Source organism: Myotis brandtii, unplaced genomic scaffold (assembly GCF_000412655.1).
Source record: "Myotis brandtii unplaced genomic scaffold, ASM41265v1 scaffold61, whole genome shotgun sequence".
Classification (NCBI taxonomy): Eukaryota; Metazoa; Chordata; class Mammalia; order Chiroptera; family Vespertilionidae; genus Myotis; species Myotis brandtii.
The window spans coordinates 2,227,523-2,241,786 of NW_005370318.1; the positions used below are offsets into that span (position 1 = coordinate 2,227,523).

Below are 14,264 nucleotides of genomic sequence, written 5' to 3' on the forward strand. Positions count from 1 at the left end.
CTCTCTCTCTAAAATCAAATTTTATTTTATTTTTTTATTTTTTAAAAAAAACCTCTTTATTAGTTAAGGAATTACAAGTGTGTCCTTAGCCCCCCAGAGACAATCCCTTTTCCAGCATGCTAGAGAAGGTATATAGATAAGTTGACAGTCACTATTTTATTTTTTAATTTTTTAAATCCTCACCTGAGGATATGTTTATTGATGAGAGAGAGAGAGAGAGAGAGAGAGAGAGAGAGAGAGAGAGAGACACATCTATTGGTTGCCTCCAGTAGAGCCCTGACAGAGGACTGAACCCACAATCTAGGTATGTGTCCTGACCAGGAATCAAATCTAAAATGTTTTTGTTGTACAGGACAAGGCTCCAACCAATCTAGCAACCCAGCCAGGGCGACAGTCACTATTTTAAAAAAATGATTAGAGCCCTGGCTGGCGTGTCTCAGTTGGTTGGAGCATTGTTCCATATACCAAAGGTGGTGGGTTTAATTCCCAGTCAGGGCACATACCCAGGTTGTGGGTTTGATCCCTAGTCAGGGTGCATGCGAGAGGCAACCAACCAATGTTTCTCTCTCTCTCCCTCTCCCCCCCCCACTTCCTCTCTCTCTAAAATCAAATTTTAAAAAATATTTTTTTATTTGACTTTAGAGAAGAAGGGAGAGGGAGAGAGAGATAGAAACCATCAGTGAAGATAGAGAATCATTGATCAGCTGCTTCCCTCACACCCCCAAACGGGGATCAATTGACCCTATAACCTGTGCCTTGACCAGGAATCGAACTGTGACCTCCTGGTTCATAGCTCAATGCTCAACCACTGAGCCACACCAGTTAGGTTAAATTTTTAAAAATTAAATTAAAGCACTAGTAAAATATATTATAAACAAACAAATAAAAATGATTATAAAAAGTATAAAAATGATTATAAAAAGTATAAAAATGATTATATGGTACTTTTATGTAATAATTGCAACAGTTTATTCATTTATAAATATTCAACAAATATTTATTGAGTATCTGCTGTGTGACAAGCACTGTTCCAGCCCTGGGGATACAGCAGTGAACAAGGCTGATAAAAATCCCTGCCCTGGTGGAGCTTCTTACATTCTAGTGTAGGAAGCAGTAAGTAATGTGTTTGATATGAAGTGGCGATAACCACCATGAAGTAAAATAAAGCAGGAGCAGGTGGCAGACAGACAATTTGAAATAGTGAGGTGAGAGTGAGAAGGTGACTTACCCAAACGGGGATCAATTGACCCTATAACCTGTGCCTTGACCAGGAATCGAACTGTGACCTCCTGGTTCATAGCTCAATGCTCAACCACTGAGCCACACTGGTCAGGTTAAATTTTTAAAAATGAAATTAAATCACTAGTAAAATATATTATAAACAAACCAATAAAAATGATTAGAAAAAGTACAAAAAATGATTCTATGGTACTTTTATGTAATAATTGCAACAGTTTATTAATTTATAAATATTCAACAAATATTTATTGAGTATCTGTTGTGTGACAAGCACTATTCCAGCCCTGGGGATACAGCAGTGAACAAGGCTGATAAAAATCCCTGCCCTGGTGGAGCTTCTTACATTCTAGTGTAGGAAGCAGTAAGTAATGTGTTTGATATGAAGTGGCGATAACCACCATGAAGTAAAATAAAGCAGGAGCAGGTGGCAGACAGACAATTTGAAATAGTGAGGTGAGAGTGAGAAGGTGACTTACTTTCTTTCTTTCTTTCTTTCTTTCTCTCTCTCTCTCTCTCTCTCTCTCTCTCTCTCTCTCTTTCCTTCCTTCCTTCCTTCCTTCCTTCCTTCCTTCCTTCTTTCTTTCTTTCTTTCTTTCTTTCTTTCTCTTTCTTTCTTTCTTTCTTTCTTTCTTTCTTTCTTTCTCCTTCCCTCCCTCCCTCCCCCTTCCTCTCTTCCTTTCTTTCTGGGTCACAGTTTGAGCTGAGAGCTGAGTATCCTATGTGGCTATCTGGGGGAGGCATGCATTGCTGGAACACTAAGATGCCATGAAATTAGAATCAATAGCATTCTCAACTTATAAAATTCTAAGTAATAGAATTCTGAGGCCATGTAATGTTAATCAATAGTTCCCTGGTGCCATAAAATTCTAATCAATAGAATTCTCTGGTTGTGAATTCTAACTAAAAGAACTCTGAAGCCATGAAATTCTAATTAATTAGGAACCTTCCCTGTGAAAGCAGCTGGGGAGCTAAATTCTCAGTGTTCAGTGGGAGTTAACCAGGTAAGGGAGGAAGAATGCCCAGGAGGAGGGAACGAGGAGCATGTACAAGGATACTCTTGAAGGAGGATGGAGAGGTTGGGAGTTGGAACCTGTCTTTCACCCAGCCATTCAATCGGTTAGACAACCTTTGAGGGTCCATTTCTCTACCTTTGAGTGCTAACACCAGAGTTTCAACAGCAGACCGTGTGGTGAAAATATAATGCTCAAAGGCACACCTGGGCTGAGCCAGTCCCATTTCCAGATTTTCTTCCAATCAGGTCTGGGACCTGCATAGTCCTCTCTCTGCTGTATGGAATCAGAGGACTCTGGAGTGACTGTGTCTAGGCCTCAGTTCTACCTCTTCCCCTTCTCAGTCTTAGCTATAATATGATATTGTCCCGACTCTTCTCCCCACCCCAACATTTATTATTCTTTGCTCTTTCCAATATTATTATTAATAATAATAAAAGTAATATGTTAATTAGACCAGACGTCCTTCTAGACGAAGCCAGGGCTGCGAGGGACGCTCGTGTCCTGGGTGCCTGCCGGTGGCTGGAGGGAAGCCTGGGTCCTGGTGCCGGAGGGAAGCTGGTGCTGGCAGCTGGGGGAAGGAAAGCCTACTCTTGTACGAATTCCGTGCATCTGGCCTCTAGTTATTAATAACAGCAATGACTGCTAGAAAGGTGTTTGCCAAGGTGAGCAAAGTATTTGCCTAAACAAATTGGTTTGCAAGAATTTCCTGAGGCAAATAGTGAAGTTATTTATTGGTTTACAGTCTTACCTCCTAAGGTAAGAATTTCCTGGAACAAACAATCAAGTCATGTTGACATGGGGGCTTCAGTTCTCAGACCCAATAGTTGAGTATCATTAAGAAAGATGGTCTAGCCCCAGCCTTTTTGGCTCAGTGGTTCAGTGTCCACCTATGAACCAGGAGGTCACAGTTCAATTCCCAGTCAGGGCACATGCTTGGGTTGCAGGCTCAATTCCCAGTGGGGAGTGTGCAGGAGGCAGCCTATCAATGATTCTCTGTCATCATTGATGTTTCTATCTCTTGCTCCCTCTTCCTCTCTAAAATCAATAAAAATATATTTATTAACAAAAAAAGGAAGATGGTCTAGGTTCTTACATTTATTCAGTCCCCTACTGGCGTCATGTTATTGCCAGTGTTTCACTCTCTCACACAGGGCTGCAATGACACCTTGAGCGTGTGTCTGAGCTTTTCTCTGAAGTCCCCATATAGAAGTGAAATTGCTAGGTAGCAAGATGTGAGCATATGCAATTTTCCTTGACGAGTCCTGTATTTCTAGCCCACTTCCCTGACTTCCAGAAGAGGAAGATTTCCCTCCAGGGCCACCAGACCAGACAGCAGGAACTGCCAGGGTGTTGCCCACACCGGCTGCCTGCCCACCCGCCTGTCCTCCCTTGTTCTGGCAGATTAACAGTGACCTGCGACCCCGACAGGCTGGCCACACTCCCAGCCAATTTCAGCCTGCCGAAAGGAGTCCCCAGGGGTGGTCAGGGCTTGGGGATGTGTTGGCCAGATGGGCCTGGGAGGTCTTGGGTTGGCTTATCCCAGGAGGCAGAGCAGGTGGGCAGCCTCCAGTAGCCCCCCCCTCCATTTCCCCATCATGCATCACTGGGCTGTAGCTGGAGCCAGATGGTGGGGATGGGGCGGCCTTGCAGTTTCTGGTCTGACAAAGGATCCTCTATTCTGCTTTCCCATGCTGACCAGCTTGACTAGTCTAGTCTCTGATTGCCCAATCAGTCAGCCTTGGTCTGCCTTGCCCTGGGCAGCCTTTCTGCCGAGACTGTCCCTTCCCCCATCCTAGGCAATATTCTTGGGTAGCCTTGGACTTGGAAACCCACTTATCCACTTGAGAGTGGGTATGACTAAGGCAGTGTTACTTCATGGTTATAATGGGTCACAGATTCAAATCTATAATAATAAAAGCATAATATGCTAATTAGACTGGACAGCCGAACGACCTTCCAGACATCATTCTGGACGTCTTTCCCGATGAAGCTTGGCAGCAGGGCTGAGGCAGCGGCAGTTAGGGGCAATCAGGCAGGCAGTCGAGCAGTTAGGGGTGATCAGGCAGGCAGGTGAGTGGTTAGGGGCTATTAGGCAGATAGGCGAGCAGTTAGGGGTGATGAGGCAGGCAGGCAGAGTGGTTAGGGGGAATTAGGCAGCAGGCGAGCAACCTTCAGGACGTCATTCCAGACGTCCTTCCAGATGAAACCATGGTAGCGGGGCTGAAGCAGAGGCGGTTAGGGGCTATCAGGCAGACAGCTGAGTGGTTAGGTGGTTAGGGACAATTAGGCAGGCAGGCGAGCAGTTAGGGGCAATCAGGCAGCAGGCGAGCAACCTTCAGGACGTCATTCCAGACGTCCTTCCAGATGAAACCATGGTAGCGGGGCTGAAGCAGAGGCGGTTAGGGGCTATCAGGCAGACAGCTGAGTGGTTAGGGGGGATTAGGCAGGCAGGCAGAGGGGTTAGGGGCGATCAGGCAGGCAGGTGAGCGGTTAGGAGCCAGTGGTCCTGGATTGTGAGAGGGTTCAGGCTGGGCTGAGGGACCCCTCCCCTCCAACCCCGTGCACGAATGCACCAGGCCTCTAATTCATTAATAAGATCAAGTGCAATGGGCCAGGAGGGATTGTGGCAAACTGGTGTCTGGCAAGCAGTGAGCTTTCATCCATGAATGGTCCCTGTGATTACTACAGATAGGGAAACTGAGGCCTAAAGAGGAGGGTGCTTGCAGAAGAGTCTCATGGTTAGGAGAATAGGCTTGGGAGTCAGGTCCACATGAATTCATTCCAGATCTGATACTGAGAGAGTAAGTCTTTGGGCAGATTACATAAACTCTCATTCCTCATTTAACATGGGGCTAATTACTAGTAAATCTTTATCATAAAAAAGAGTCCTGCCCTGGCCAGGTAGTTAGTTGGTTAGAGGATCATCCTTATATGCCAAGGTTGTGTGTTCAATTCCGGTCAAGGCACATACAAGAAGCAACCAATGAATGCATAAATTGAAATTTCTCTCTCTCACTCCTTTTTCTTTCTCTGAAATCAATCACTAAATTTAAAAAATTACCTGTAAAATAGGTTCAATAACAACGATGCTATGAGGATTAAGTAAGTTATCCCCCCGAAAGGTTATGGACCATTCTTAATAAATATTAGTTGTTATTGGGAGGGAAGGGGAGGAGCTTGGGGAAGGTCTGCCAAGGAGTTTTTTGGGGTGGGCCCTGGATGCCCCTAACACCTGTCATCTGTGACATTCCTCCTCTAGCTAAGCTTTGTAGTGTCTCCAAGACAGATCTGTCTTGAAGTGTAGCTGAGGGGAAGTCCCTGGGTGACCAGCAACCCTAGGTCCCCTTCTAGGTGCTACCTCTATTTTGCTGTGTGACTCTAGGTCTCTGGAGACTGGGCAATTTGGTTTCTGCCATTTCTCAGGAGTCAGGCTTGTCTCTGACATGGGCAAGAGCATGAGTGAGGGAAGGTGGGTAGTAGGGAAGTGAGCTGGGGTGAATGAACTGCAGGGTTGCTGCCAAGCCAGCTTTCATGCAGAACTGACTCCAGGAGTCCCTCCCCACACACAGGGCCTGGGAACTTTTCATTTGGCTTCTTGATGGCAAGTGAAATCTATTAATATCAAAGTAATGAGATAATTACTGTGATTTGGGAAAATTACTGGTGAATGATTTTGAGGGGATTTCAGAGCAGAGGGGAGTGTGAGTGAAACATCTGTGGGAAGAAAGGAATAAAGGGTTGTTCTGAATGCAACATGAGGTTGGGTGAGCTCTGGGCCCAGGGGTGCTCCCTCCACAGCATGTGACTCCTCCTGGAATCAGTTAAGGTTGGGGGGTTGGGGCAGTGTGTAGAACTCCCAACTCTGGGTCTGTGTGTGTGTATGTTGGGGGTTGGGGCCCTTTAATTTTCTCAGGTCATAGTATAAAGTTGTACACCTGAAATTTATATAATGTTATTAACCAATGTTACCACAATACAAAATTTAAAATGTATTCTTATTGATTTCAGAGAGGAAGGGAGAGGGAGAGAGAGATGGAAACATCAATGATGAGAGAATCATTGATAGGCTGCCTCCTGCACACACCCCCTCCCCCACCACCACGGATTGAGTCCACAACCTGGGCATATGCCCTGACTGGGAATTGAACTGTGACCTCCTGGTTCATAGATCAACGCTCAACCACTGAGCCACGCTGGCCGGACTACCCCAATAAATATAATTTAAAAAATTCTTTCAGAGCCCTCCAGGCTTTTGTTTTATTATCCCCCTTTCATATATGTGGCAAGTGAGACTGAGTGGGGAAGTGAGTTACTTGAGTCAGTGGAAGAGCCAGGGTTTGAGGCCAAGTCTGCCTGACCCCCAAACTGGTTCTCTTTCCATTGGCTGGGTCTGTGACTGAGGGGTGCAGGTGCTGAGATGGGATGGGCTCAGTAAATGGTAGCTGGTATAATAATGGTAACCATAATAATAATTCCACTTCCTCATAAGGAAGGGAAGAAAGTGCTTCAGAAGTGGCACGTTTAAGGATCCCCACTTCCCACACCATTCTAGACTCCCATCTTTCTTCTGTGGAGGCTTGATGGCCAGTTACCTAGGACCCTGCAGCCCTGACTCTCTGCTGCCCTCTGCTGTCATCAGATGTGGTGCTAGGATGCTGAATCTATATGGCTCCAGCATCAGGCTGTTTCCAGCTCATTGACAAATGTCTTTTTCAGGTGACTAATAGTGGGCTAGGGGTACAAGGGTAGTGAAACTCTCTAGGGCCTCTGGTTCCTCCCTCATCAAATGCTGGATTGGGATAAAAATTCTTAGACCATGACTATGAATCTCCTTCTGCTAAGGTTAACACCTTCCTGGCTCCTCATTATCTTTAGGGAAAAAACCAAACCCATTGCCCTGGCTCCTGTTCCCTATACTTCCATTCTCTGAAAAGCCTCTAGATCAGTGGTTCTCAACCTTGGCTGCACATTAGAATCACCTGGGAATCTTTTAAAAATCCTGATGTCTGGGCCTCATCCTCCAGAAATTCTGTTTCTTTGTTATGGGGTGAGGCCACAACATTAGTAACAAAGAAACAGAATTTCCGGAGGATGAGGCCCAGAAATCAGGATTTTAAAAAGATTCCCAGGTGATTCTAATGTGCAGCCAAGGTTGAGAACCACTGCCAAAGACATTGCTGTAGAGGCTTTATTTTCTTGTCCTGGGTCCGGAATTAGAGGGCTTAGGATTATTGTTTGGTTTAAGAGAAAAACCCTCTCTTAATTACATCCTTCCACCAACAAAAAAATAAACACCCAACAGCAAATGTCCTGCTTCCTGAGATGATCATCTACTCTTACTCTCTCCTCTTCTTCTTGATTTCTAACTCAGGACTCAAACCCTTGGTTTATTTTCTTTTTCTACATTCTCTTCCTAAGTTACCTTAGACTGTCACACACTTTAAAAGTCTTCTGTTGTTGACTCTCCCTAATCTTCTTCACACAAGCCATTCTCAAGTCTTAACCTCATTACCTCTTAATTATATTTACTCCTCTCCATCTTCTCTTCAGCCACTTCCCTAGTCCAGATCACCACCATCTGCTATACTCAACTTCAGCAGTCTCTGTACAGATTGGACTTTCCAAAGAAGGCAGCAACAATAGTTCCCATGCCATGTGCTCTTCTGGAATCTTGCCATTCTTCCATCAAGAGGTGGAGTCAAATTCCCCTCCTCTTGAATCTGGGAAGACCTTTGTGATTGTCTTAACCAATAGAGTACAACAGAAATGATGTTGATATGACTTCTCAGCTTAGATCATAAAAACAGTATGTCCTTTCACTTTGCTTTCTTGAACCCTCGAACTTGCAACCCAACCACCATGCTGTGGGCAAGCCCAGCAGCTCATGGAGAGGACTAGAAACCACTCCATCTGACATTATGTGGAACAGAGATGGTCTGTCCCCACTGAGCCCTGCCCCAAGGCAAACAGTGAGAAATATAATTGACTGTCATTGTTTTAAGCCTCTAAGTGGGGTTGTATTTTGCACAGTAATATATAATCTGAATACTTCCCTAAATGATCTCTTTGCTTCCAATCAATCCATTCCCCCTCACATTGTCCACATTTTGTTTAGTGGCCATAAGGATCTTTTAAAAATATAAATCAGCACTGGCCAGTGTGGCTTAGTTGGTTGAGCGTCATCCTGTGCATTGAGGGGTCGCTGGTTTGATTCCCAGTTAGGACCCAGGCCCAGGTTGCAGGTTGGGGTGAGTGCTCAGTTAACAGTTTGCAGTGGTTCTCAACCTTCTGGCCCTTTAAATACAGTTCCTCATGTTGTGACCCAACCATAAAATTATTTTCGTTGCTACTTCATAACTGTAATGTTGCTACTGTGATGAATCTTAATGTAAATATCTGATATGCAGGATGGTCTTAGGCGACCCCTGTGAAAGGGTCATTTGACCGCCAAAGGGGTCGAGACCCAGAGGTTGAGAACCGCTGGTTTAGAGGATTAGCTAATCTGAACAAGTCTCTTGGTAAAAAAACAAACAACAAAAAACCCAAAAAATCTAAAAGTGGTGGGTAAAATCTAAAAACATACATTACTGAGCTGCTAAGCATGAAAGGGATATGGCAAAATGTATTTTTTTAAAATCCGCACCTGAGGATATGTTTATTGATTTTAGAGGGAGGGAGGGAAGGAGGGAGGGAGGAAGGGAAGTAAGAAAGGAGGGAGGGAGAGAGACATCAATGTGAGAGAAACATTGATCATTGGTTGGTTTCCTCCTACATGTGTCCTGACCGGGGATCGAACCTGCAACCTAGGTATGTGTCCTGACAGGGAATCAAACACGCAACTTTTTGGTGCACGGGACAACACTCTAACCAACTGAGTCACCCAGCTTGGGTGCAAAATTTATTTTGATTCACAAGTATTTCTGCAACATCTAAATCATACAACTTATAATATGTAAATAAAGGAGATTATAAATTTGTTAAGGCTTGCTACATGTAAATCTCAGTCATGACTGGACAAGAGTGATTGTATCATCCATTTTTTTTTTAAAATATATTTTTATTGATTTTCGGAGAGGAAGGAAGAGGGATAGAGAGTTAGAAACATCGGTGAGAGAGAAACATCGATCAGCTGCCTCCTGCACACCCCGCACTGGGTATGTGCCCGCAACCAAGGTACATGCCCTTGACGGGAATCGAACCTGGGACCCTTCAGTCCGCAGGCCGACGCTCTATCCACTGAGCCAAACGGGTTACGGCTGTATCATCCATTTTAGGTTTCTATCATATTTGGGAACATGAGTCAAGTATGACAGTGGAATCTTTGGTTCTGAAAATGTTAAACCTTTCTTTAATTGTAGTAAAACTAGAACTATATAAATACACAGTTTTATTGAGATATAGTGGGGAGATGGGTGATAAGTAAATATATGAAGCATGAAGTACAAAGTGTTATGAGTCCTGTGAAGGAAATAAATAGTATAGTTATGGGAGAATTATTAAAATTTCTCTCAACCTTGATTTGAACAGGCCTTTTAAGGAGACAGCACTGAGACAGCAAAATCAAGAAGTATGAGTTCCCTCTCCCTGCCTTGGCTTGGGTGGTGGGGAGTAGCTTCTTAATTGAAATGGGCTGCCTTGTGGAGAGGTGAGCTCCTTGTCACTGGAGGCATCCAAGCTCAGGCTAGAGGGAAAGCTCTTGGAGATGCTATAAAGGGCCTTCTTGCTTGGGGTAAGGGAATTAGACTTGGTGACATTTGGTGGGTCCCCTCTTAAACACCAATATTTTATGGTACTAGCATTGCTTTACTCTAAATTTTACAAGTGTACGACTTGAATTCTCTGACATTCTGAGAGTCTTATTTTAACTAGGATCTTGAGTAGCCCAGTAGAAGGGGCGAAAGCTAAGAAATCAGAAATAATCTGTTTCCTATTCGGGTTCTGTCATTTATTGCCTATATGACCTTGGACAAGTCCCTTTTTCTCTCTAACCTTGGTTTTCTCATATGCAAAATGGAGATTTTAGTGCCTGCCTTACAAGGCTGCAGTGAAGGTTAAAAGGTGACATATTAGGGAAGCACCTGGTTTAGTTTCCATCCCACAGGACACCATGGAGTCTTAGACTTTGGAAGCCTCCCAGCCTCCACTAAGATCCAAACCTCGCCTGGGGTGCAGTATGGTGTCACAGTGATCTCTGGTGCCAGATTGCTTGGGCTTATTACATCATGTATCTGAGCCCCAGTTTCCTCATCTGCTTAGTGGAGATAATAACAGGACCTACTTCCAAGTTTTGTTTTTTTTTTAAATATATTTTTTATTGATTTCAGAGAGGAAGGGAGAGAGAGAAATAGAAACATCAATGATGAGAGAGAATCATTGATCGGCTGCCTCCTGCCCCCATTAGGGATTGAGCCCGCAACCTGGGCATGTGCCCTGATCTCCTGGTTTGTAGGTGGACATTCAATCACTGAGCCACATCAGCTGGGCCCTAGGACTGTCTTGAAGGTTAATTGAGATGATCCAAGCAGTTAGTCCTATTAACTTTCATTATTGCTGCCATCTTAGGGTCTAGGAGGCCAGGAGTGTAAAGAATCTCTGCTCCCTTCCTTGGAGCTTGTGCATAGAGGCCTCTCTGTCTGACCAGAGTCCTCTCCTGGCCTCCTGGCCCAAAGGCTTGAACCTGCAGGGCCTTCAGTGGGGAATTTGAAAGTGGTGAGCTGGAAAGTTCCCCTCCCTCCTTCCTTTTCCTTTCTCCACTCTTGTCCCTTTGTAGTGAACTGGTTTCCTCTGGAAGCTCTGCCCTGAGGTTGGTGGGAAGCCAGGCGTGTGTGTGTGTGTGTGTGTGTGTGTGTGTGTGTGTGTGTGTGTGTGTGTGTCTGGGAGGACAATTTCTGAGCCACAGAGGAGAGGCATCAGCTGACCAGAGTGGAGGGAGAAGAAGAGCATTTCTCCAGCTACAGTGTTCCTGTGGGTGGGCTGAGAGGGACACAGCTGATTGGCACTGCCCATATCATGTGATCTTGCACATACACACATACACATATACACATACACACACTCATATCACTGTTTTCTTTGACTCTACATCCTTCTTCTCTGCTAGCCTCCTTTTATTCTGCACACATCACTCCTCTCATTCCTCTCTTCACATTATAACCACAGAAAATAGTCCCCTAGGGCAGAAACTCTGTATTAGGGCTCTTTCTCACCAAGTTTGGCTCATTAAGTCTTTTTTAAGCAGGGCAGTACGTGGGGGGACTTTTAAGGATCTGGCTCCAGGCTTTGGTCCTGGGAAAGAAAGCTAACCTCCCCCTGGTCCCTTGTCTCCTGCCTGATCCCTCCTCCCTTCCGAAGTTCCAAAAACCAAGTAGATTGTAATTCTCATTTATCACAAGTGCTCACCCCCATATTTCTTAGGCTGCTCTACAATCTTTAAGCACCATCATACTTTTAAAATATCAATGCATAAGTAATGCTATATTTCCTTCCTACATGCTTCCATCCTTCTCTCTCTCTTCCATATACTTGTTAAATATCATGTGTATGCCAGACCCTGGGTTCATTTTATTTTTAAAATATATTTTTATTGATTTCAGAGAGGAAGGGAGAGGGAGAGAGATATATAAACATCAATGATGAGAGAGAGAATCATTGATCAGCTGCCTCCTGCACGCTCCACACTGGGGATTGAGCCTGCATATGCCCTGACCAGGAATCGAACCATAACCTCCTGGTTCATAGGTCGATGCTCAACCATTGAGCCACACTGGCTGGGCCCTGGGTTCATTTTATTTTTTACTTGTATCTCTCCTATTTTGACACTTATAACTATAAAACTATTTGATTGATGCTTGTGTTCCAAGATAATTACACTTCATATTTTTTCAAATATATTTTTATTGATTTCAGAGAGGAAGGGAGAGGGAGAGAGAGATAGAAACATCAATGATGACAGAGAATCATCAATCAGTCACCTCCCTCATGCTCCCCCACCCCCCACCTGGGATCAAGCCTGCAACCTGGGCAGGTGTGCAGATGTGGTGAGATTTTTCTGATAACCATTACGCTTCACTTCATATTTGGCAACTGTCAAGCAGAGTGGGTCAGTCTCCAGGTACTGGTGTCAGAGAGGCATGAGTTTGAATCCCAGCTTTGCTCCCACTCACAAATGTGTGACCTGGGCCAATTAGAGCTTCTCAGTCCAGATTTTTCCTTTTGTATGTTGCGGGTATTCAGAGCTACTCTGTGAGGCTACTGTAAAGATGAGATTACACATGAAAACTATTGACTTAGGCCTGGCCAGTAGTGAGCATTCAATAAATGGAAGTGATATTGATTCTATAGGGATTTATAGTTTTCTTTTTTTAAAATTTATATTGAATCTCACTCGCAGGCCATTGCTCTGTGCCGCTGCTCTTCCGTGCCCGCTGCTCTGTGCCCGCTGCTCTGCCATGAGCACTACCAGGAGGCTGATTGGCGGGCCCTCCGAAACCCGGCCCGCCACGGCTGAGATCCAGGCCATTGCTGACAAGGTGAAGTCCCAGCTGGAGGAGAAGGAAAACAAGAAGTACCCCACTTTCAAGGCCATGGAGTACAAGAGCCAGGTGGTCGCGGGGATTAACTACTTCATCAAGGTTCAAGTTGAAGATGATGACTTCGTGCACATTCGAGTGTTTGAAAGTCTCCCTCATGAAAACAAGGCCCTTGGCCTTGCACAATTATCAGACCAACAAGACCAAGCAGGACGAGCTGGCCTATTTCTAGTTCTGGATATCAAACTGAACCTTCCCCACATGGTTCTCTGTCACGAGTTCGTGTGCTGGGGTCATAAATGAACGACGTCTCTATGCTGTGCCACTTTCGATGGAGGGGCTGCTCTGCACCAATCTGGTGTCTCTGCTTCTGCCTTTAAACACGTGATTTTCCTCCCAATCAATGATCTTAACTAAATTGCTTTCCAAGAGGGCTGAGGTGATCTCTAAATAAATACATTTTTAAGTTTTTGCCCCCCCCCAAATTTATCTTCATTGTTAAAAGTATTATAGATGTGTCCCTTTTCCCCCATTGACCCCCCATCCACCCCCACCTTCCCAGGCCTTCACCACACTACTGTCTGTGTCCATGGGCTATGCATATATGCAAATACGTTCCCTGGCTAATCTCTCCACACCCACCCACCCACACCCGTGCCTTCCCTCTGAGACAGTTTTCAACACGTCTTCACATGGATTTAATCCTGACACATCCCTGTGAAATAGACATTATTATGACTCCCATTTCACAGATGAGGAAATTGAGGCTTAGAGAATTGAAGTGATGAGACCAAGGTTGACATGGAGCTAACAATGTCTGAGCAGGGATCCTAAACCAGGTCTCCAGACTCAGAGCCCCACCTCCCAGTCCTCTTCCCTCACACCGGGAGTAGTTTTGGATTCTTATCCAGACAGGTCTCTCAGTGAGGGACTTCAGGCTTTTCTGTATTCGACTGTGAACAGAACAGGGAATTAATCTGAACTCCCGTGGAAGTGGGGGACTGTATCCTTCTCGAACCTTAAACAGAACCAGCCGTGCTCTCATCCCAGCAGGCGTGGCCGCCATAAGCCACGTCCACACCAAGACACGCCCACAGACAAAAGCTCCAGACCGAGAGTGGGAAACCCGTTCCTTCCAAATCTCCTCCCCTAGCAACCAAGCTCGCGGCTCGGTTCCTAGCTGGTAAACTCAAGCCCTGGCCCTGGAGACCAGTGCGCTACAAACGTAGCCCCGCTACAGGATTCCAAAGCCTTGCACCGGGGTTCCTGGGTCTTTTTCTTGTTTCTACGTGCGTGAGCCATGGCCCCGGACCCCGGTGACCGTGCCCAGCACAGTGTCTCCCCCGCAGGATCCTAGGGCTCCGCTCCCAACACGAAGGCCCACCCCCGTAAGGCCCCGCCAAGCTCTCACACCTCACCGGCTCCACGCCCCGATGCCCTTTCAATCCCACTCTCCAAGTGGTCCCACACTTTACAATCTTCG

At 45.4% G+C, this 14,264-nt stretch overlaps 2 protein-coding genes across 2 annotated transcripts in view; both read left to right on the top strand.

Annotated features, from left to right (window-relative positions):
* The window catches only part of LOC102250486 (cystatin-B-like), a 28,090-nt gene extending 14,835 nt beyond the window's left edge, over nt 1-13,255 (top strand). Inside the window, 2 exon segments of the mRNA XM_014550717.1 lie at nt 12,643-12,949; nt 12,951-13,255. Of these exon segments, the coding sequence (XP_014406203.1) occupies nt 12,701-12,949; nt 12,951-13,013 (312 nt within the window). The 5' untranslated portion in view covers nt 12,643-12,700 and the 3' untranslated portion in view covers nt 13,014-13,255.
* Nucleotides 13,256-14,081: 826 nt separating this feature from the next.
* SNTA1 (syntrophin, alpha 1) overlaps nt 14,082-14,264 on the top strand; it is a 27,765-nt gene continuing 27,582 nt past the window's right edge. Inside the window, exon 1 of the mRNA XM_014550642.1 lies at nt 14,082-14,117. Within this exon, the coding sequence (XP_014406128.1) occupies nt 14,082-14,117 (36 nt within the window). The remainder of the gene's footprint in view (nt 14,118-14,264) is intronic.